Source organism: Ornithorhynchus anatinus, chromosome 9 (assembly GCF_004115215.2).
Source record: "Ornithorhynchus anatinus isolate Pmale09 chromosome 9, mOrnAna1.pri.v4, whole genome shotgun sequence".
Taxonomy (NCBI): Eukaryota; Metazoa; Chordata; class Mammalia; order Monotremata; family Ornithorhynchidae; genus Ornithorhynchus; species Ornithorhynchus anatinus.
In genome coordinates, this window is record NC_041736.1 from 54,052,343 (window position 1) to 54,075,842 (window position 23,500).

The 23,500-nt window shown below is 43.6% G+C and overlaps 2 protein-coding genes across 10 annotated transcripts in view; one reads left to right on the top strand and one right to left on the bottom strand.

Annotated features, from left to right (window-relative positions):
• Positions 1-5,394: 5,394 nt before the first annotated feature.
• Positions 5,395-18,367, bottom strand: PEX13 (peroxisomal biogenesis factor 13). 5 transcript variants are annotated; one of them, XM_029072164.2, is made up of 6 exons: positions 18,244-18,367; positions 13,411-14,105; positions 12,482-12,607; positions 7,804-7,905; positions 7,071-7,100; positions 5,395-5,851 (listed from the first exon to the last, which is right to left on the bottom strand). In XM_029072164.2, exons 1-6 carry the CDS (start codon positions 18,333-18,335, stop codon positions 5,802-5,804), a joined length of 1,095 nt encoding a protein of 364 aa, XP_028927997.1. In that variant the 5' UTR covers positions 18,336-18,367; the 3' UTR covers positions 5,395-5,801. The 5 variants fall into 5 exon arrangements, 4 of the variants coding, with proteins under 4 accessions (XP_028927997.1, XP_028927999.1, XP_028927998.1 ...); XM_029072166.2 differs by having other exon boundaries at positions 7,021-7,100; XR_005660339.1 differs by having other exon boundaries at positions 7,071-7,905.
• Positions 18,368-20,329: 1,962 nt separating this feature from the next.
• Positions 20,330-23,500, top strand: part of PUS10 (pseudouridine synthase 10) — a 58,135-nt gene continuing 54,964 nt past the window's right edge. For 3 of the 5 annotated variants that reach the window (XM_029072224.2, XM_029072225.2, XM_029072228.2), the window contains exon 1: positions 20,634-20,708. The gene's annotated coding sequence lies outside the window, so the exon portion shown is untranslated. Of the gene's footprint in view, positions 20,464-20,633; positions 20,709-23,500 lie in introns of those variants that run through there. The other 2 variants (XM_029072229.2, XM_007672041.3) reach the window with 2 other exon arrangements.

Sequence of the window (23,500 nt, forward strand, 5' to 3'; positions counted from 1 at the left end):
CCAACAGAGAGACCATCCCTGCCCATTCATTCATTCAATAGTATTTACTGAGCGCTTATTGTGTGCAGAGCACTGGACTAAGCGCCTGAAATGGACAATTCGTCAACAGAGAGAGACCATCCCTGCCCATTCATTCATTCAGTTGTATTTATTGAGCGCTTGCTATGTGCAGAGCACTCGACTAAGCGCCCGGAATGGACAGTTTATTTTGTTAATGAGACGTACACCACCTTGATTCTATTTATTTGCTATTGTTTTAATGAGATGTTCATCCCCTTGATTCTATTTAGTGCTACTGTTCTTGTCTGTCTCCCCCGTTTGGACTGTAGGCCCGTCAAAGCGCAGGGACTGTCTCTATCTGTTACCGATTTGTACATTCCAAGCGCTTAGTCCAGTGCTCTGCACATAGTAAGCGCTCAATAAATACTAGTGAATGAATGAACAGTTCGACAACAGATAGAGACCATCCCTGTCCATTAATTCAATACAGTTCCCTCATCTGTAAAATGGGGATTAACTGTGAGCCTCACGTGGGACAACCTGATTACCCTGTATTTATCCCAGCGTTTAGAACAGTGCTCTGCACATAGTAAGCACAAAGCAGATACCATTATTAAAAAGCTTAGTACAGTGCTCTGCACACAGTAAGCGCTCAATAAATACTATTGAATCTCTCGAGTCGGAACGCCTTCAATGCCTTTCTTTCTCTTGGTGTTGCACTTTCATTCAACCCCGTGAATCCAGCCCGGGAACTAAAATTGTTGCGGTGAAAGTATTGAGTTAATAATAATAATAATACGCTTATTATGTGCCAGACACCGTACTAAGCGCTGGGGTGGATGCAAGCAAATGGGGTTGGACACACTCCCTGTCCCACGTGGGGCCCACAGTCTCGATCCCCATTTTACAGATGAGGTGACTGAGGCCCAGGGAAGTGAATCGACTGGCCCAAGGTCCCACATCAGACTAGTGGCAGAACTGGGATTAGAACCCATGGCCTTCTTACTCTCAGGCCCGCGCTGTGTCCACTACGCCATGATGCTTCCTGATTAATTCACCTCCGTGACAAGACACAAAAGCCGATCTTGGCCCTGAAGGTGGTTTTAAGGGTGCCTTGGGTGTGGATCCAGGAACTCCAATGCTTAGACCAGTGTCTGGCACATAGTAAGCGCTGAACAAATCCCATAAATATTATTACTAACTCATGCATCCCACTCACTCTTCACTGGTTAGGATGGCATCGAGTAGCTTTCAAGAAGTTAAATTACAACTGGATTTTGCATGGGGGAGGAGGTTGACTTGCAGCAAGCAAAGGGAAGCATTGAAAGAAGGCAAAGTAACCAAAGTGGAATATTGTACCGGGGATTAATGGGATTACCAGTCAATCATATTTAATAATGGCATTTGTGAAGGGCTTACTATGCACCAGGCACGGTACTAAGCACTGGGGTGATACAAATTGGGTTTTATGCAGTCTCTGTCCCACGTGGGGTTTACAGTCTCGATCCCCATTTTACAGATGCGGTAACTGAGGCCCAGAGAAGTGACTTGCCCAAGGTCACATAGCAGACAAGTGATGGAGCTGGAATTAGAACCCATGACTTTCTGACTCCCAGGCCTATACTCTCTCCACTACGCCGGGTGCAGCACACTGTTCTAAGCACTTGAGAAAGAACAGTGTAACAGATTTGGAAGATGTGTTCCCTGTCCACAGGTTCACGGTCTGGAGTGGGAGACAGACGTTAAAATAAAATACGTATACGTACGTAAATGCTGTGGGGCTGAGGTTGGGGTGAATAAAGGGCAACACAGAAGCAAGTGGGAGTAGGGGAAATAAGGGCTTAGCCAGAGAAGGCCTCTTGGAGATGGGATTTTAATAAGGCTTTAGAGGTGGACAGAGATGTGAAGGGGAAGTGGTTCTAGGCCAGAGGCAGGATTTGGGCGAGGGGCCAGTCATGAGCTAGACTAGATGGACGTACAGTGAGTAGGTTGGCGCTAGAAAAACAAAGTCAGTTTACTGGGTTGTGGTAGGAAATCTGAGTAAAATAGGACTGGCAAGGAGATCGAGTGCCTTAAAGCCAATGGAATGGTAAAGAGTTTCTGTTAGATGTGGAGGTGGATAGAAAACCACTGGAGGTTCTCAAGGAGTGAGGGAAAGCTGGGCTGAACAGTTTTTTTAGAAAAATGGTCCGGCAGTAAAGTATGGACAGGAGTTGGGAGATACAGGAGATAGGGAGGTCAGCAAGGAGGCTGATGCAGAAACTAAGGCAGGATAGGAGAAGTGCTTGGATGAACAAGGTAGAAGTTGGAGTGGGAGAGGAAAGGACAGATTTTGACGATGTTGTGAAGGACCGACAAGATTTGGTGACAGATGAATACGAGGGTTGAATACAGTGCGCTGCACACAATAAACGCTCAGTATATACCTTTGATTGATTGATAGATGAGTTGAGGATAATGCCAAGGTTATGGACTTGTGAGACAGGGTGGCTGGTGATGCTGCCTACAGTGATAAAGTCTGGATGAGGTCAGGGTTTGAATGGGAAGATGAGGAGTTTCGCTTTAGTTCTCTTAAGATTAAGGTGTCGTCGGGACATCCACGAAGAGGTGTCCTGAAGGCAGGAGGAATTACAAGACGGCAGAGAAGGAGAAAGATCAGGGCTGGAGATGTAGATTTGGGAATCCTGTGCATAGAGATAACAGTTGAAGCCATGGGAGCAAATGAGTTCTCCAAGGGAGTGGGTTTAGATGGCAAATACAAAGGGAGCCAGAACTGAGCCTTTGAGAGATTCTGTGGGAGCCAGCATGGGATGGTAAAATCCCTGGGAAAGAAAAAAAGGAATCTATTTTAACTGTACAAGTTTATAATTTGGTAAACTGTATAATCATGACTGAATTGTTTTAAATCATCTTTTTCATTAGTTGGGCTGTTTCTAATGGGGAATGTGCTTAGGTGAGAGTTGAAGGTATTTGTTAGAAAAAAATAAATCATTTTACACGGGAGCTTAAGCCTGAAGGTTAGCTACAGATTAGAACTCATTTTTCTTTCAGCTATGTGGTTTGAGTTAGTCCTTTGACTGGACTAATAGCATTTTTTTAGGTAAGAAGAATGAGGTTCATACATTTTTGAAATGATACAGTATTTATGTTGAGCATTATGCTTCTCACTTGACAATTTTCAGTACAAGGTGATCGGGAGGGATGTACGTAACAAAGTGGAGCCACCAATATAATTTTGTTAAATCATCATATTAATGAATGAAGTTAATTGGATGTATGGTCGGTAGACTGCCCTTCTGAATCTGAATGTACATTCCAAGTGCTTAGTACAGTGCTCTGCACATAGTAAGCGCTCAGTAAATACGATTGAATGAATGAGCACACATTACGTATTGACATATCCTTATTGAGAGACAGTTTTAACATGGCATGAAATGGACTCTATAACACAAGGAGCTCAAGCAATCAGACATCAGAAGTTAATAGCAAAGAACAAGAACATATTCCTTATATGAGACACTGGGAAATATTTTCAAACATAAATTAAACTCCAAGGTGCTATTTCAGATGCTGTAGAAAGAAGTTATACAAAAATTACTGACAGGGTTTACCAGAGCTCCAACCACTAAAAGCAGTCCCTTCTGAAATTAGGGTGTGGGAAATACAATAGTTTTTCATTGCTCAAGAGTCTCATGATATTCCAATCCAACTTTGCTCAAAGGTGAACTGATTATTAGAACCCTAAATTACAGGGAACATAGAAGAACTGTAAAGTTCCCCTTACTTTCTCTTTGGCCTCGGTTTTTTGTAGGCTTCTTTTCAGCTCCTTCCTCAGTATTCTGGGTCTTCCAATTTTTTCAGAGCTGCATTTACCATACCTTCTGCTGCCTCTTGCCTAACAAAGCAATCAAAATCCCTTCGCCCGGCTGCAGCAACACAGTACAAAAACTATGGCAACACTGCTACAAAGGCAGACTCTGTCAAGCACTGCCATTACACTGTGAGAAAAGCTTCTTGCCTTATTTGTGCAGGGTTGGAATTTGACCATGATCAAAAGAGCATTACAAATGATTTTTGCTCTTTTTTTTTTTTACACTTTTTCAGGAATAGCATTCTTGGTCTGAAAACGTGAAAAACTTTGAATGAAGATAAGAAGCTGCACTTAAATTTTTAGTGAGAGTTGGATTGGTTTAAAGAAAACATATTTGTCTTGTTGGCATTTTCTGGGAGCTTGTTTTTAGCACTCTTTTAGAAGTGCTAGGGTCTTTCCTACAAATAGCACCTTGCAAGAAAGCAATAATAATGTAGCAGCAGCAATAATATTAGCAGTAGCAAAATGTATTAAGTGCATACTGGGTGCAGAGCACTAAGTATTGGCAAAGAACACAAAGGTGGAAATTAGGCAATAGACCTTGGCCCACAAGGGGTTTACAATCTAAGTTGGTCACAGGTCTGCCCTTTTTCCTCCTTTATCAGTCTTTGTACTGTGTTCTATCATTTCATTCTTTTGAATGATTTTTAAGTTTTCCTAATCAATATAAAGTTCACATAAAACCAAGTTTTAAAGTAATTTCTCCAAAAAGGTGACATAAATAGGTGGCAAGGAATGGGTCTTGGGCTTCATTCTACTTTCCCAAGTGCTTAGGACAGCACTGTTCACTTGGAGGGGGCACAATAAATACCGTTACTCCTATTACTACGCTCTGTTGAAGCCAACAGAAAATATTGAAAATTGAGCTTGAATACCCAAAATGATGGTTGGAAAGAGAAGCCTGAATTGTAAATCACTAAACTTTCTGTGCTTTTTCAGAATGAACTAAATATCAGTATTCACATTATCGCGGCTAAACGTTTAACAGTGACTTGAGGCTACTTTAAAAATCTGTTCCGGAGCCATATTTTACCAGGACAATTAAAAGGACCATGCCACTAGTCAATTTAATTTGTAGTTGTAATGGCAAGGTCTGGCTCTTTTCATCCTTAAGGCTTGTTCATGTCAATTGTCATAATAGTGGAAGCCATGATTCCTATGAATTATGGGCCTGAGGAACAGCATAGTCCTTTTAATTTTGCCAGTGAGGGCCCAATCTGAAGTTCTTGTCCCACCAGTTCAGATTCATGTCAGTATTACACACCTCATTAACTCATTTGATTCTTTTTTTGCTGTCACCTGGGGTTGAATTCACAACTCTGTCTCCATCTCTGTAAAGACTGCAACAGCCCTCTAAACGTCACTGCAATTTTTACATAGATGTTACAAATTTACATCAAAAAATAAACTTACTTTTAGAAACACTGAAATTCAGTAGTTGTTTCGCAGGGGACAGTGGGTGTTAATAAATACTGAATACAGGTATTTTTCATGAAATAGAATCCACGCCGCCTTCAGAAAAAATAGGTGTTTAAATACCTTTATTTACAATCACAAAATTTCACAACTTAATAAAATATAACATTTTTTTCCATTCTTTTTTCCATCAATGAGAGCTTATAAAGGACAACTCTACTGAAGTTACAGTATGAATATAGGCTGTACAGTGCTAGACTAGTTAAGCTATTACGAAATGAAAACAAAAGGTCTGATAATTAGAGTTCTCTTTTAAAGCCATTAGGCTAATCTCAAAATGATAGGATTAGAAAAGTTATGCTAAACCTAAGTCTTCACTGACAACTTAAGGGTAATTTCATTATATTCAGAGGGTAACATTTTTAAAGCTAGTTTTGGCTGACAAAATTACCCTTCAAAAACAGAGCCCATCAGACTGAAAAATGACTGAATGATATTAAGAAATTTGTGATTTTTAAATAATTTCAGTTGCTTCCTCTGCTTCTGGCCCTTCGTTCGTTGTTGCTGTTTTGGAAAAAGAGACTTCAGGTCATCAAAATGCAGTTAGCAACTACTCAGGTACACTACATCTCAATATGCTGAGTCAACAAATAACAAAAAAATCATGAAGTGCTTCAATAGAAGAAAAGATTTTCATTTACCTCACTCAGGGCGGGTACACTTCTCTCTCCCATCCTTAACCGTAATTACTCTGTCAGCCTAACTATAAATGTCTCCATAAAAAACAGTTGAACACGTTCCCATTAAACTGTCATGCAATGTATCGGTACCTAACAAAGTTAACACTCTACCAAGTTAGGACCATCTTTATTTGAGAACACATTTCCATCATCTCTATTTCAGCAAATTCATTTATGACAGACCGTAGCATGAGACGTTTATAACGAAGAATAATTTTAAGATGCTGCTCACATGCTTAAATTTAAATGTTAATCTCCAAATGATGCATTTTGAAGGTTGTTTTAACTTTGCATTCATGTAATATATTAATATGGTCCATTTTATTCTCTCATAAATCCTGATTTCTATGCATTTAAAACTTTCACAGACTCAGGAGGGTCTGTGTTGAGAATCAAAACCTGTGCTGCCTTCCATTAAAAAATGCTGGAGAAACCTTGACTTTTAAGAAATTTCCTCCCCTCCCTGAAACATGTTGAGACCATTTCTTTTAACCCATCATAGCTGTTTCACCATTACTCATTCAGGCACTTGAAATTGGTATTCAGAGATTCCAGTGAAGAAACGGAAGAAAACATTTCCATGAGAGTCACATATTAAACAGTTTGAAGCTTTATACACATGAAAATCCCCCATATTAATATTTATTTTGAGTTTGTGAAGAAAAATAATTTTCAGTTCAGCCATTATTATAGTATGATTATGGCTTAAATACTAAAAATTTTCAATTTTTTAGGGGGAAATCTAGATGCACTGAGCTTTTTGAGGCACAAAACGTGTCAACTGTCTTAGTCATTTATGCTTGGTCAGTAGCAAAATCTAAATTTAAAAAGATAAAACTGAAAGAGATACATTCTTGATGAGGGGAGTTCAGAACAGACCTTGTCATGAAATTTTTTAAAAAGTCATTGTGCTTAAGTAAAAGCAGATGGATGCAAAGAATGGATTAAAATAAAATACAAAATTGCTAGACATGGCTATGTCATTTGACTCACTCAAAGTGCTGTAGAACTAGCATCAATCTCGGAGAAGAAAAATCACTCACTTTGTTTGCGACATTTGATCCTAAATGATCCTGTCAGAAAAGTTACATTGATTACAAAATAATTATTTATGAAATCAATTCTCCACTAACAATACAATCTTTACTCAAATCTGTTTCATGATTACTCATATATATATGCATATAAATATATATTTACATGTGTAAATATAAACTCCCAGATTTGGAAATTTCCTTTTGTATCTTCCAGAACCATTAAAGTTTTAAGAGTGACTACCTTTCCACCAGAAAACATTAAAGCCCCTCTTTGCACATACCATGAGAATTAGTGAGACACTGGTAGTATCCAACACCAAATAGGCTGCCTGAGTATTTCTCAGGGTCTCCTGTTTTGTAAATTCAAAGAATAGCCCTTGATCTCTAGAGTAGCTCATTAATACACAACTTAAATAGTTACTAGTAGGAATATGTATCTGGAGAGCCAAATCTAACAGGTAAATCAGCTATTATATTATGTTTTAACAAAATAACAAAGTACTATAGTTTAGTTCAATTTCAAATGGACTCAGAGGGCTTCAAAGATCTTGCTTATCACAAATTTTAGCAGTGGAGTCAGAGACCACTGGAACCTTATTATTTTCAACAAAAACAGACTCAAAGGCAGCTTCCTGTTCCTCCAAAGAGTCAGCAGCAATAGACACTTCCTTAACTGTTGCTGGATTGGTAAAAGGTCTTTTCTGCTCTGCAATCTTATCCAGACCTGCTGTTTTCCTACCTCTTCTTTTCCCCAATATTTTGACATAATTAGCTGGCACGAGTCCTGTTGTTTGACCGTCAACACTAGCCAAGAGCCAGCCACGCACTTTGGGTTGTTGCTCTAGTGGAAGAAAAAAAGAGATTTGTAATTACTTCACATGTACCTTAGACACAAACCACTATACATGATGTAGACAAAAAACCTGTTTGCCCTGAAGAGATCCTTTGATTTATAAAATAGCCAATCAGTAATAGTGCTTTTTGATTTTGAACTTGAGAGCTATATTTTTTTCTTAATTAAAAAAGAGGTTTACCTCATCTGATCCATACTGAGAATTAGGAAAATGGTTTTCTGGACTATAGGGAGCCATCTTAAATGAAGTGCTAAATGCCTTCCACAAACAAAACTAAATCTGCCAATACTTGATCCCTTTCATTTAACCCCCTCAAGATACTGCTTTTTAAACAAATATATAACTTCACTGGAACTGTTTCCTTGCCTTTGGGGCATTCTAAAGAAAATCACTCCAAATGATCTGTGACAAACAATGCCAAAAGGCACTGTACTGGAATTTTTAAAATAATGCATTATTAGTTTCATGAATGTTCAGAGTGGCGGCAACAGCCACATGTAGTCAAGGTGTCTTCTTGAACATTTACCCTTGTACTTATAATTAAATCATCTCGTTTTCTCCATTGCTCCTTAAAACATGCTCTCAAAATGGTCCCGACTGGCATTCCAACCCTATTACTTAGTCCACACAAAAACACTGTAATGTTTTCCTCATTCTGGGAAGGTGCCATCTAGCTCCTGAGAATTATATAAAATACTAAAAGTACACTTGGGCAGGTATGGAGACAAAGATAAAGATGACAGTCACTTCATAACCACTTGAAAAAACTAGAACTGAATTCTAGTAATTTCTTTATTTCTTGAAAATTATATTTAACATTTCAATTGTGAATGTTTTGCTTTTCTTAGTTTGATGAATTCTAACCTATGAAAAGCCCAACGTTGTCTACATTAGATGTCACTAAGGTAAAAACATTTTCTTTAATGAAAGATCCACACTATCATGCCATAATCCAATTACAAACAATGACAAGAGTGGTGTAAATTAATAACTCATTTTATTTTTTTTAGTAGCATTTGGTAAGCTTTTACTGTGTGCCAGGCACTGTACTAATAAGCACTGATGTAGATCCAGATTAATCAGGCTGGACACTGTCCTTGTCCCACGGTCAGGCTCGCCGTCTTAATCCCCATTTTACAGATGAGGTAACTGAGGCACAGAATGATTTGTCCAAGGTCACAAGGCAGACAAGTGGAGGGGCTGGAGGGGGGGCCCTGACTCCCAGACCCGTGGCTCTATCCACTAGGTCCTGCTGCTTCTCATTTGTAAAACAACCTCTATGAGTCAGTCAGTCTGTGTGCAGAGCGCTGTACTAAGCACTTGGGAGCATACAAGTGATCTTGAGGGTTGTAAAACACACTTGTCTGTTTCATCATGTAAAAATAAGCTTGTTTCTGATTACCATGTGGAAATAATGAATGCAGGGTACTGACGAGAAGCAGCTTGGTGCCGTGGATAAAGCAAGGATCTGGGAGTCAGAAGGACCTGGGTTCTAATCCTGACTCTGCCACAAGTTCGCTGTGTGACCCTGGGCAAGTCACTTACCTTCTCTGTGCCTCCATTACCTCATCTGCAAAATGGGGATTAAGACCATGAAGTCCATGTGGATGTAGACTATGTCCAACCTGATTGGCTGGTATCTACCCCGGTGCTTAATACAGTGCCTGGAACATAGTTCACACTTTAATACCATAAATAAGTCCATCATTCTCAACTGCAACACTGCAAAAGAGCTTATAGTGTGGCGATGTAAATATGTTCTGAAAAGTTATACATTTTCACATTTGCATCGATATGAACATCAATAAAGATTGGTTTGAAATTGAATGTAGTATAACTATTGGACTTCTCTCGGGAAAATGTATTCAACTTTGGGGTAAGATATCAGCATGGCTCAGTGGAAAGTGCCCACTTTGGGAGTCAGCGGTCATGGGTTCTAACCCCGGATCCGCCACTTGTCAGCTGTTTGACTGTGGGCAAGTCACTTAACTTCTCTGTGCCTCGGTTACCTCCTCTGTAAAATGGGGATTAAGGCTGTGAGCCTCACATGGTACAACCTGATTACCCTGTATCTACCCCAGCGCTTAGAACAGTGCTCTGCACATAGTGCTTAACAAATACCAACATTATTATTATTGATTTCTTTACATTTAGGGTACAGAATTTTAAGATTTAATTATATAATCATTTAATTTGATTAATTACCCCAAATATTAAGATACATATTTTAAACCACCACCCCAAAACTCTAACTTTAAAATATTTTATTTTCATTAACATTTGCCCTGCTCAAATAGGCTTGACAATTTATGAATCCATCCCTAATCTTTCAGTCAATTTAGTAAATTTGGGTAATGAACTGCTTCCACTGATACCTAAAAAGTTGACATATATTTTGGATTACGGGATCTGGAAGGCTTGATCATTTCTAAATGAATAATCTTTTTTTTTGTTCTGGGGAATTTTGGAAATCTTGCGGGGGGAAAAGGTACCCAGGTAATTTCTTGCTTCTATCTTGGTTGGCCTGATGCACCCTTCTTGGGATCAAAATACAACCCTCATTTCAAAACCAAGATTTGGATGGTTCTGGATTAAAGCCAGAGTCTCATACTCTAAATTAAGATGGGTTGCTCTAACATTACTAAGAATGTGGCTCTGGGAGCTGTGGTGTTGAAAGTTTGTTCAGCTATTTCCACATCTTGGAAATCCTGGATAAGGATTACCGTAACTGAAGAAAAAAATAAAAAGCTAAAATCCAACTTCAAATTTTAAAAACAAATCAGATTCTTAAACAGATTTTTTTTTCAAATTTGATAATTATATTAAGATGTGGCCACTCAGAGGGAAGAATAAGGCTGCTTAATTAACACTGAAGACATTGGTACAACACTCTATTACAGCACTGTTTGCTACAAATTTTCCAGGGATACAAAAACAAACCTATTTCAAAAATTGAAAAGGGCATACCCTGAAAAAAAGTTTACAAAATAGGGGAAAGGAGAGAGAAAAAGTAGAGAAACTTTTTTTAAAATGGACTGGCTGCTCCGCGACATCTTTTTCTCAGAGGAATGGACCAAATTTCTTCTTTAAAAACCACTTACTGAAGCCACCTGAATTTTATGGTAGTTGTAATTATTACGAGCCCAATTTGTTCTGTGACTCAAGTTATTCCCTGGTGGTAAATTAAGCACTTTTAGAAGCCTTAACTCTTTCGGCCCACTAAGGAACCATTTACTGTACTGCAAAAGCATTGTGGAAACTGGTCCCCTAGTTCCCAGAAGTGCCCCCAAGGTGCTGAACTTATCTCCACGGAGACTTCTCTGGGTGGAGTGAAAAACCTCTACATTCTGAAAGGACTCAACCCTAGTTCTTGGATACAGGTAATGTGATCCTGAAAGAAAAGTCATACCCCTATCATTCAGAAAGCCAAAAGAGAAACCTGAGGAGGTTAAAATCTAAATGGAGGGTAGGTTCCGCAACTAAATGTATCATTTGCTCGTTGTGGGTAGGGAACGAGTTTAACATCTCTGATATCGTACTGTCCCGAGCGCTTGGTACAGTGCTCTGCCCACAGTAAGTGCTCAATAAATGTGATTAATTGATCTCCACTTTTAACATCAATGAAGTCCCCCACCATGCAATAGAGAAACACAGCACCAAAAAATGGCTTGGTTAGTATGTCGCAATTGATTATTCCTAGTGATTTCAATTTCCTCTGCCTACAGATATTCTCCTAGTACTTCGGAAAGGTGCCCCCCACATCCCCACCCATTGAATGTCCCAAGAGTTTTTAATACACTGCACCAAGTGGGGACTCAATAAATACTACCAACCTAATTCTAGGTGCTAACAAATAGTCAAAAAGCAGATGACTAAGAGAAAGAAAAAAACAGGAACAATAGGGCAATCAACAAATTGTAAGCCCCATATGGGCAGGGACTGTCTCTCTTTATTGCTGAATTGTACTTTCCAAGCACTTAGTACAGTACTCCTCACACAGTAAGCACTCTATAAATACGATTGCATGAATGAAATTGGATAATTAGCTCCTGAACAATCAACCTAAATACAGAACCAAAGAATTGTACAGACCCAGTTTATTTTATAATTGATGCCAAACAGCTGAATTTCAAGTAACTCCATACCTGCTAGCTTTTTGAAAACAGAAATAAAATATAAGGTTTAAATGCAGGCAATTAGTTTACTAACCAGCATCTTTAAATTAAAGAAAAAAATCCATGAATACTTATTAAATAATTCCTCAAAGTTGGTGGCAGGATTTGAGTACGGACATCTGCACTTGAAGAGAGACCGAGTTGTCGAAAGCCTAAGGAGTTTAAACCAACTAAATCTTTCTCAATCATTGGCACTAATCCACGTACTTCAAGAGAAGAAGCACTCCATTTCTACAATGAATTAAAGAAAAATCCCGAACAAAAAAACACACCACCTCAGAAAAGTCCAGGGGTTTTCAGAATCTAGGAGACTGGATATCATTCACAAGAAGAAATAACATTTTAATGAAAATACAAGAATTTAAAAACCTCCAGAATGCATATTTACCTTTGGGGGCTAAATTCAACATATCACCTGCATGAAAAGAAATTTCTTCCTCAGACACAGCAACAAAATCATACTCTGCTCTGGCAACTACATGATCGTCTTCACCACTTGCCCAATTGGAGGTACCTAGGTGCCAAAGAGAGAAAATAAAAAAAAATCCTTTTAAAAAAAGTAGAACCCATCAAATTTTGAGAAATGTCCCACACACGTTACCCTTATCACAAGTGACCATACTGATATTTATGTCTGTCTTCACTAAAAATACTCACCTCCAATTATTGTAATGAGGCAGAGGGATATTAACAGTTAACAAAATACTGTACATGTTTTCTAGGAACTAAAATGCTGAAAAAAAAAAAAATCAATTCAGTGACCTTCACGGATTAATCACTGACAGGCCTCCTGGTTTTTCAGTTACTTCTTTTCTAATCAAATTTTTTTTAAAAATGGTATTTGTTAAATTCTATATGCCAAGCATTGTGCAAGGTGCTAGGATAGATACATGTTAATCAGGTCAGGGGCACAGACCCTGTCTCACATGAGGCTCACAGTCTAAGTGGGAGGGAGAACAGGTAACGAATCCTGATTTTACTGTTGAGGAAATTTAGGACGGGAGGAGTTAAGTGACTTGCCCAAGGTCATAGAGCAAGCAAGTGATGGAGCTGGGATTAGAGTCCAGGTCCTCTGCTTCCCAAAATGTAACTTCGATCCAACATGTCACTAGACATGGAATTGAGCTGTAAACTCCTTGAGGGCAGAGATCATGTTTCCCAAATCACTGTACTCTCCCAGGCCCCTAGTACAGCGCTTACTCTGATCACTGTGTTCTCGTCTGTGTTAACATGAAAACAAAGGGACCTAAACCGTCCTCTGATACGTTTGTGAAAAGAAAGTGTCTACTCTTCGTGCGTACCCTGATTCTCCTTTACCTGTAATTTCATCGCTTTGTGTGGACAGCAGCTTCCAGATGAGATAAGGACCTCCGAGGATAACAGCCAAGAACAAGAATATTGGCCAAGATTTTGCTGAGTTGGCTGCTCTGTCTTCGGGGCTAACGCACGCCACAGTTCCTTCACTCTGAGCCCATAAGTCCTCATTTTCAGAGCCCCTCTGCAAACCCAGCAGTCGCTGCAACCGTCTGTAGAGATATCTTATAGTCCTGACTAGCGCAAAAGCCGAAAACACCTTTGTGAAGTGTATTTTCAATCGGGAAAAGTGATTGGCTACATCCAAAACAGCCCTGAAGCTGTTATACACCGCTGAGAAGGTAGCATCCATCATCATACTGACCGAAGCGAACGCGTGGACGATACTCTCAATGGACTGAAACGCTCCCCTGCTGCTCTCTTCGGCTTGCTGAACAAATCTGCTGGGAGGAAGATCATCTGTTCGGAATCGGTTGTAGCCCAACCCGCCATATCCGTAACTGTAAGGACTGTAACTTCCATAAAACGAGTTTCCGTAGGAGCCGTAGCCTGAAGAAAAGGAACTGTATGCGGGTCGAAAAGTGTTCAGGCTGCTAGCTCCTGGTTGCTGAGATGGTCTTGGCAGAATAGGTGGGGGGACGCGGGTAAGCGTGGGCTGTCCGGGTCTTGTCAGCAAATTAGGTCCTAAATCAGGGGACCTAAAAAGAAAAAAATAACGTTCGGTGCTGTCCAGATTTCAAAAGACCAATCAACTCACAAATCACACCTAGGATGAATACCAAATTCTTTAATTAGAAAAATAAGGCCTTCTTTGGGCCTCAGTTACTTCAGCTGTAAAATGGGGATTTAAGAGTGTGAGTCCCATGTGGGACAGGGACTGCATCCAACCTGAGGACCTGAGGTACAAATTCCTCCCCCAGTGCTTGGCACAAAGTAGCACTTGACAAGTACCATTATTATTATTATTACACCCTGCTTAGGCTATTGAGTACTGTATAGATGCCATATTTAAGATCATTTGTTAATTCCAGAATCGAACTATAGTTCATAACACCTGTCCTTCCTTTTGATTTGTTAGCTATTCTTCATTACTATTTAGAGAATGTCTCCTGGGGGAATAGGCCGCGAACTATATAGAATACCCTTTAAGCACTGAAAGGGTATCCACCCATTCACCCTACACTCAGCCCCACAGCACCTGTGTACATATCCGTAATTGACTTTAATGCCTGTTTCTCCCTCTAGATTGTGGGCAGGGACCATGTTTACCAACTCTGTTTCATTGTACTCTCCCAAGCGCTTATTAAAGTGCTTTGCACGCAATGCATGCTCAGTAAATACCATTGATTGAATGAGGTCTGCAGGACATAGAGCCTAAAAACGGGCTTTGCTTGACTAATGAATACCATTGATGAGGAAACTGGTTTAAGCAAACAAGACACTAACTATCCCTTCCAAGCATATTCGTGAAAACGGGGGAGTGGGAAGATAGAAATAAACACAGAAGTCACAGGACAACTCCATAAGTTTGTTTTTTATTTATAAGGCACACTAGGCTATGGCAAACTAGAAAAAAGGTTTGTTTTCAAGAATCTTCAACATCGATCCTATACAGAGAACTAAAGTTCAAGAGGTTTCCCAACACAGCAGGTGGAACCAGCCCAGAATTGGGGAGTTGCAACAGTCGACCGCCAACAGGTTGCTGAAATACCGGTCTTACAACATGCTAATACTGGTAATTGTGGTATTTGTTACATGCTTAATATGTGCCAAACACTGTACTAAACGCTGGGGTAGATACAAGATAAGATCCCACACGGAACTCACATTCTAAGTAGGAGGGACCACAGGAACTGAATCCCTTTTTTGCAGATGAGGGAACTAGGGCACAGAGAAATTAAATGACTTGCCCAAGGTCACACTGCAGGTAAGTGGCTGAGCCGGCATTAGACCCCAGGTCCTCTAACTCCCAGGCCCGTGCTCTTTCCACTAGGCCAGGCTCTTTGCAGTCCACCTCTTGCTTCCCTGGGGAGGGCTATTTAGTAGTTACTGTGTACCTCTCAAGTTTAATAAACCCGGTGTCACTGAGCGGTTTCCCCAGAGGGCTGACTTCCCTCCTTGCTGGGCAGACAGGCGACAGAGTCCCCAACTGACAGCTGAGTGGCAGGTTGCCCAAGGTCAATCAATCGTATTTATTGAGTGCTTACTGTGTGCAGAGCACTGTGTTAAGCACTTGGAAGAGTACAACAGAACAGATTCGATAGACACGTTCCCTGCCTATGCTGAACTGACGGTCTAGAGTTAGATGAGCTCGCGGGACGCCTCTTGGAGGCGGCAGGTAAATAACAATAATGCTGATAATTATGGTATTTGTTATAAGCGCTTATTATGTGCCGAGCACAGTTCTAAGCACTGGGGTAATCAGGTTATCCCATGGGGGGGCTCACAGTTTTAACCCCCATTTTACAGAAGAGGTAACTGAAGCACAGAGAAGTTAAGCGGCTTGTCCAAGGTCACATAGACAAGTGGTAGAGCCGGAATTAGAACCCAGGTCCTCTGACTACCAAGTCCGTGCTCCTTCCACTAGCCTGGTGGGTTGCGAGTGGGCGGACAGCCATGGCTCATTCATTCATTTATTCAATCGCATTTATTGAGCACTTACAGTGTGCAGAGCACTGTACTAAACAACTGGGAGAGTACAGTATAAGAATAAACAGACACATTCCTGCCCACAAGGAGCTGAGGGTCTGCGCTGCCGACCCCGACCCCCTCACCAACAGCACCAGGGGGAGGGGAAGCAGGAAAATGATGGCATTTGTTAAGGGCTTACTACGTGCCAAACACTGTTCTAAGCGCTAGTATAGATACAAGGTGATCAGGTTGTCCCCCGTGGGGCTCCCGGCCTTCATCCCCATTTTCCAGACGAGGTCACTGAGGACCAGAGAAGTGAAGCGACTGGCTCAAAGTCAGGCAGCCGACACGGGGTGGAATCAGGATTTGAACCGGTGCCCTCCGACTCTACTACTGAACCCTACTGAGAGCTTACCTCCTCCAAGAGGCCTTCCCACACTGAGCTTCCCCTTTTCCCTCTGCTCCCTCTCTGCCCCCCCCTTCACCTCCCCTCAGCTAAGCCCCCTCCCCCCTCTTTCCTTCTGCTCCTCCCCCTCTCCCTTCCTCTTCTCTCAGCACTGTGCTCCTCCGCTCATCTGTATATATTTTATTACCCTATTTTGTTAATGAGGTGTCCATTCCCTTCATTCTATTTATTGCGATTAAGTTGTCTTGTTTTTGTCCGTCTGTCTCCCCCAATTAGACTGTGAGTCCCTCATTGGGCAGCGATGGTCTCTATCTGTTGCCAAATTGCCCATTCCAAGCGCTTAGTCCAGTGCTCTACACATAGTAAGCGCTCAATAAATACTACTGAATGAATAAATGGGCAGGGATTGTCTCTATCTGTTGCCGAATTGTCCATTCCAAGTGCTTAGTCTAGTGCTCTGCACACAGTAAGCGCTCAATAAATACTATCGAATGAATGAATTTGTATATATTTTTATGACCCTGTTTATTTTGTTAACGAGGTGTCCATCCCCTTCATTCTGTTTATCATGATTACGTTATCTTGAGAAGCAGCTAGGCTCAGTGGAAAGAGCCTGGGCTTGGGAGTCAGAGGTCATGGGTTCGAATCCCAGCTCTGCCCCTTGTCAGCTGTGTGACTGTGGGCAAGTCACTTCACTTCTCTGTACCTCAGTTCCCTCATCTGTAAAATGGGGTTGAAGACTGTGCACCTCATGTGGGACAACCTGATCACCTTGTGTCTACCCCAGCGCTTAAAACAGTGCTCTGCACATAGTAAGCGCTTAAATACCAACATTATTATTGTCTTGTTGTTGTCCATCCGTCTCCCCCGATTAGACTGTGAGCCCGTCATTTGGCAGGGATGGTCTCTCTCTGTTGCCGAACTGTCCATTCCAAGCACTTAGCACAGTGCTCTGCACATAGTTTGCGCTCAATAAATACCATTGAATGAATGAATGGGCAGGGATGGTCTCTCTTGGCGAATTGTCCATTCCAAGCGCTTAGCACAGTCCTCTGCACATAGTCAGAGCTCAATAAATACTATTGAATGAATGGGCAGGGATAATGTTGGTATTTGTTAAGCGCTTACTATGTGCAGAGCACTGTTCTAAGCGCTGGGGAAGATACAGAATAATCAGGTTGTCCCACGCGAGGCTCACAGTTAATCCCCATTTTCCGGATGAGGGAACTGAGGCACAGAGAAGTAAAGTGACTTGCCCACAGTCACACAGCTGACAAGTGGCAGAGCTGGGATGGTCTCTCTCTGTTGTCCAACTGTCGAGAAGCTGCGTGGCTCAGTGGAAAGAGCCCGGGCTTTGGAGTCAGAGTTCATGGGTTCGAATCCCGGCTCAGCCCCTTGTCGGCTGTGTGACTTTGGGCAAGCCACTTAACTTCTCGGTGCCTCAGTTACCTCACCTGTCAAATGGGGATTAAGACTGTGAGCCCCATGTGGGACAACCTGATTCCCCTGTGTCTATCCCAGCGCTTAGAACAGTGCTCGGCACATAGTAAGCGCTTAACAAATACCAACATTAACTGTCCATTCCATACGCTTAGCACAGTGCTCTGCACCTAGTCAGCGCTCAATATGACTGAATGCCTGACTGCCAAGGCCGGGGCTGTTGCCCCTGAGGCCCTCGGCTTCCCTCCCCGCAGCGCTTAGGCCAGGGCTCGGCGCCTCGTAAGCGCTTGGCGCCCCCCAAGCCGATGAGGATCTCTCCTAACTGCGGGGGCCGGCGGGGCGCGGAGGTGGGCACTTACTGGTAGGAGGGTCCGGGGCCGTGGGCGGGCCCGGCGCCCGGGATCCTGCGGGTCTCCCAGGGCTTGGGGGGCGGCGGCTGCTGGGCCGCCATGGCGCCTCACCGCGCTGCCCGCGCGCCTCCCCTCCTCCTCCTCCCCGCCCCCCCCCCCCCGCCCTCCTTCCGGCCCGATCCGGCCCGATCCGGTCCGAACCGCTCGGCTCCGGTCCGCTCCGGCCCGATCCGGCCCGCTCCGCTCCCCTCGCGCCGCCAGACCCGACGGGCCGAGCGCCGAGCCCTCCACCCGCCCCCGCTGCCGACTCACTTCCCTGGCCCTCAGTCCCCTCATGGGTCAAAGGGGGATGAAGATTGGGAGGCTCACGTGGATGACCCTGTATCTCCCCCAGCGCTGAGAACAGTGCTCTGCATATAGGAAACGCTTAACAAATGCCATCTTCATTATTATTATTATTATTTAACTTCTCAGTATTCCAGTTCCCTCATCTGTGAAATGGGGATGAAGACTGGGAGCCTCACGTGGGACAACCTGATGACCCTGAATCTCCCCCAGCGCTGAGAACAGTGCTCTGCACATAGGAAACGCTTAACAAATGCCATCTTTATTATTATTATCATTTAATTTCTCAGTACCCCAGTTCCCTCACCTGTGAAATGGGGATGAAGACTGGGAGCCTCACGTGGGACAACCTGATGACCCTGAATCTCCCCCAGCGCTTAGAACAGTGCTCTGCACATAGGAAACGCTTAACAAATGCCATCTTTATTATTATTATCATTTAATTTCTCAGTACCCCAGTTCCCTCATCTGTGAAATGGGGATGAAGACTGGGAGCTTCATGTGGGACAACCTGATGACCCTGAATCTCCCCCAGCGCTTAGAACAGTGCTCTGCACATAGGAAGCGCTTAACAAATGCCATTATTATTATTATTATTATTACTATTATTTAACTTCCCTGGGTCTCAGTTCCTTCATCTGTCAAATGGGGATGAAGACGGTGAGCCTCAAGTGGGACAACCTGATGACCCCGACTCTACCCCAGCGCTTAGAACAGTGCTTAGCACATAGTAAGGGCTTAACAAATACCAACATTATTATTACTTCTTTTGTTTTGCTGTTTCCCCCTTTTAAACTATGACCCCTCTGTTGGGCAGGGACTGTCCCTATCTGTTGCCAAATTGCAGAATCCAAGCGCTTAGTTCAGTGTTCTGCACACAGTAAGGGTTCAATAAACACGATCGAATGAACGAATGACTGAGAAGCAGCATGGCTCAGTGGAAAGAGCCTGGGTTTAGAAGGCAGAGGTCATGGGTTCTAATCCTGCTTCCGCCGCTGGTCAGCTGAGTGACTGTGGGTGTTGGATAGCAATTGTCCCTATTTGTTGCCGAAGTGTACATCCCAAGCGCTCAGTACAGTATTCTGCACATACTAAAGGCTCAATAAACACTATCGAATGAACACATGACTGAGAAGCAGCGTGGCGCAATGAAAAGAGCCCGGGCTTGGGAGTCAGAGGTCATGGGTTCTAATCCAGGCCAGCTGGGTGACTTTGGGCAAGTCACTTCACTTCTCTGGGCCTCAGTTACCTCATCTGTAAAATGGGGAATTAACTGTGAGCCTCATGTGGGACCACCTGATGACCCTGTATTTTCCCCAGCGCTTAGAACAGTGCTCTGCACATAGTAAGTGCTTAACAAAGACCAACATTATTAATCCCGCCTCTGCCACTGGTCAGCTGAGTGACTGTGGGTGTTGGGTAGGGATTGTATCCCCTTGATTCTATTTATTGCTATTGTTTTTGTCTGTCTCCCCCGATTAGACTGTAAGCCCGTCAAAGGGCAGGGACTATCTCTATCTGTTATCAATTTGTACACTCCAAGCGCTTAGTACAGTGCTCTGCACATAGTAAGTGCTCAATAAATACTAGTGAATGAATGAATGAATGAATGAATGAATTGCCGAATTGTACATTCCAAAGGTTAGTACAGGGTTCTGCGCACAGTAAGGGCTCAATAAAGATGAATGAATGAAAGAATGAATGAATGATGAATGATTGAATGAATGAATGAGCGAGCCACGGGGGGAGAGGACGGCGCTCATCGATGTCTCCGTCCGCAACTAGTACTGTCTGGCGGTGCGGCCTAGTCCGGCGTCCCGGCCCTTCCCGGCCTCTTCTCCCGGACAAAACGAGTCCCCCCCCGCCCTGAGGGAGGCGGACGGGGTAAGGGGACGGAAAAAGGGGAAGCGAGAGGGTAGAACCGACGTCAATGGTGGAGTCATGTGGCTGTAGAGGGCGGGCGGGCGGGCGACCGAGCGGGCGGGGGCGGAACCTTTCATCCGGGGTGCGGGTTTCCCGGCGGAAGGGGATCAGGGCGGGGGCGCGGGGGTCCCCGCTTTTACCTTCCCCGCCCCGCGCTGGGGGGGAGGGGGAGCGAAGCGGTTAATCGAGCAGCCGAGCCCGCCAAGGTGAGCTGCACGAGGAAGAGGAGGACGAGAGGAAGGGCATCGGTTTGCTCCCCCACTGCTGCCCTTCCGGACTGCAAGCCCGCTGTGGGCAGGGCTTGCTTCTCTCTACTGCTCCATTGCACTTGCCAAGCGCTTAGCCCAGCGCTCTGCACCCAGCGCTCAGTACGTAGCATTGAATGAACGCTGGTAGCCATTGGCCTGCTCAGCATTCATTCGGTCGTATTTGCCGAGCTCTGACTGTGTGCACAACGCTGGACTAAGCGCTTGAGTAATACTAAAGAACCCGGGCTTGGGAGTCAGAGGTCATGGGTTCTAATCCAGGCCAGCTGGGTGACTTTGGGCAAGTCACTTCACTTCTCTGGGCCTCAGTTACCTCATCTGTAAAATGGGGATTAAGACTGGGAGCCCCCCCAAGGGACAACCTGATCACCTTATATCCCCCCAGCGCTTAGAACAGTGCTTTGCACATAGTAAGCGCTTAACAAATACCACCATTATTATTATTAGTAGTAGTTCTTAACTCTTACTTTGTGCAAGTTTAGACCGTGAGTCCGTCATTGGGCAGGGATGGTCTCTATCTGTTGCCGAGTTGTAAAGTTCCAAGCGCTTAGTCCAGTGCTCTGCACACAGCAAGCGCTCAATAAATACTATTGAATGAATGAATGAATAATAATAATGTTGGTATTTGTTAAGCACTTACTATGTGCAGAGCTCTGTTCTAAGCACTGGGGAAGATACAGGGTGATCAGGTTGTCCCACGTGAGGCTCACAGTTGATCCCCATTTTACAGATGAGGTAACTGAGGCACAGAGAAGTGAAGTGACTCGCCCACAGTCACGCAGGTGACAAGTGGCAGAGCCGGGATTTGAACCCATGAGTTCTGACTCCCAAGCCCGGGCTCTTTCCACTGAGCCACGCTGCAAGGCCCTGTGCAAGCGCTGGGGTGGATACAAGCTAGTTGGGTAGGACGCAATTCCTGTCCCATGTTAAAAATGAGAAGCAGCATGGCCTACTTTGCACATAGTAAGCGCTTAACAAACACCACTATTATTATTATTACTGGATTGAGCAGGGGCCTAGGAGTCGGGAGGTTGTGGGTTCTAATTCCCCCCATCACCACTTTGCTGTGTGATCTTGGTCAAGGCGCTGCGCTTCTCTGGGCCTCAGTTACCTCAACTGTAAAATGGGGCTTGAGACCGTGAGAGCCAAGTGGGACGGGGATTGGGTCCAACTCGACTTGCTTGTCATCACCCCAGCAGTTAGTACAGTGCCTGGCACATAGTAAGCGCTTAACAAATCCCATCATTTCTAATGAGGGGGAGGCCCTCGGCCGCAGGTTTCGCCCAGGCGTGGGGCAGAGGAGGCCCATAAGGGAAGCAGCATGGCTCAGTGGAAAGAGCCTGCGCTTCGGAGTCAGAGGTCATGGGTTCGATTCCCAGCTCTGCCACTTGTCAGCTGTGTGACTGTGGGCAAGTCACTTCACTTCTCTGTGCCTCAGTTACCTCATCTGTAAAATGGGGATTAACTGTGAGCCTCACGTGGGACAATCTGATTACTCTGTATCTACCCCAGCGCTTAGAACAGTGCTCTGCACATAGTAAGCGCTTAACAAATACCAACATTATTAAGTAGCCAGTGAAGCCCCATCCTGCATCCAAGTTGTTTATACTGAAGCGACCCTGCTGCTCAGTACGAGTGCTTCAATCAATCAGTTGTATCAGCTACCTCTTCTATAAAATGGGGATTGGGACTGTGAGCCCCATGTGGGACAGGGGCTGTGTCCAGCAGATTTGCTTGTATCCACCCCAGCACTTAGTACAGTGCCTATCACATAGGGCTCACTTAACAAATACCATCATCATTATTATTTGCTCTGCCCCTTGTCTGCTGTGGGACCTTGGGCAAGTAATTTCACTTCTCTGTGCCTCATTTTTCTCAACTGTAATAATGATAAATGTATTAAGCGCTTCCTGTGTGCCAGGCACTTTACTAAATGCCGGCGTGGATACAAGCAAATCTGGTTGGATACGGTCCCTGTCCCACATGGGGCTCATGTCTCCACCCCCATTTTACAGACGAGGGAACTGAGGCCCAGAGAAGTGAAGTGACTTGCCCAAGGTCACACAGCAGACAACTGGTGGAATTGTCTAGGTCCTTCTGACTCCCAAGCCCAGGCTCTATCCACTATGCCAGAAAAGTGGTCGAGATAGTGAGCCCTATAAGGGACAGGGACTTTGTCCACCTTAATTGGCTTGTATCCACCCCAGCACTTAGTACAGTGCCTGGCACACAAGTAAGCACTTAAGAAATGCCATCATTATTATTTATTGAGCCATCAGCACTTATTGCGTGCAGAGCACTGTGGACAGTGTCGGTAGAAACGTTCCCTGCCCACTTCGAGTTCACAGTTTCTGATACATAGGAGGCGTTTAACAAATTCAGTGCTCAGAAGCAGGAGCAAGAGAGAGTTAGCCGAGTGCTTAGGAAGGACTTCCCGAGGAGCAGGGTGTGTAGAGACAATGGATTTTCTGTTATCGGTCAGCTAAGTTGGACATCCACTAGAGAAAGCTACAGGAAGGAGTATTTGGGAAGTGAGTTTCACCCTGTTGATGGGGTGACTTCTCTGGCTTCCCATTTTTGGACAGTTCCTTTTCCCTCTGTCCTTCCCAACCATTAACCCATCGTGGCATTTATTGAGCTCCTACCGAATATAATAATTGCACTTATGTACATATCCATAATTTTATTTACCCCTTTGCTCTCCCGCCTTCCAAACCCCAAAACACTTATGG

Bases quoted from the DNA above. Each gene is read 5' to 3' on its own strand.
- PEX13 (XM_007672136.3), bottom strand. From the start codon at position 18,335: ATGGCGGCCCAGCAGCCGCCGCCCCCCAAGCCCTGGGAGACCCGCAGG. The intron at 14,106-18,243 runs GTAAGTGCCCAC...TTTTCTTTTTAG, and splicing joins GGCCCCGGACCCTCCTACCA to GTCCCCTGATTTAGGACCTA. The intron at 12,608-13,410 runs GTAAAGGAGAAT...TTTGGCACCTAG, and splicing joins ACAAAGCGATGAAATTACAG to GTACCTCCAATTGGGCAAGT.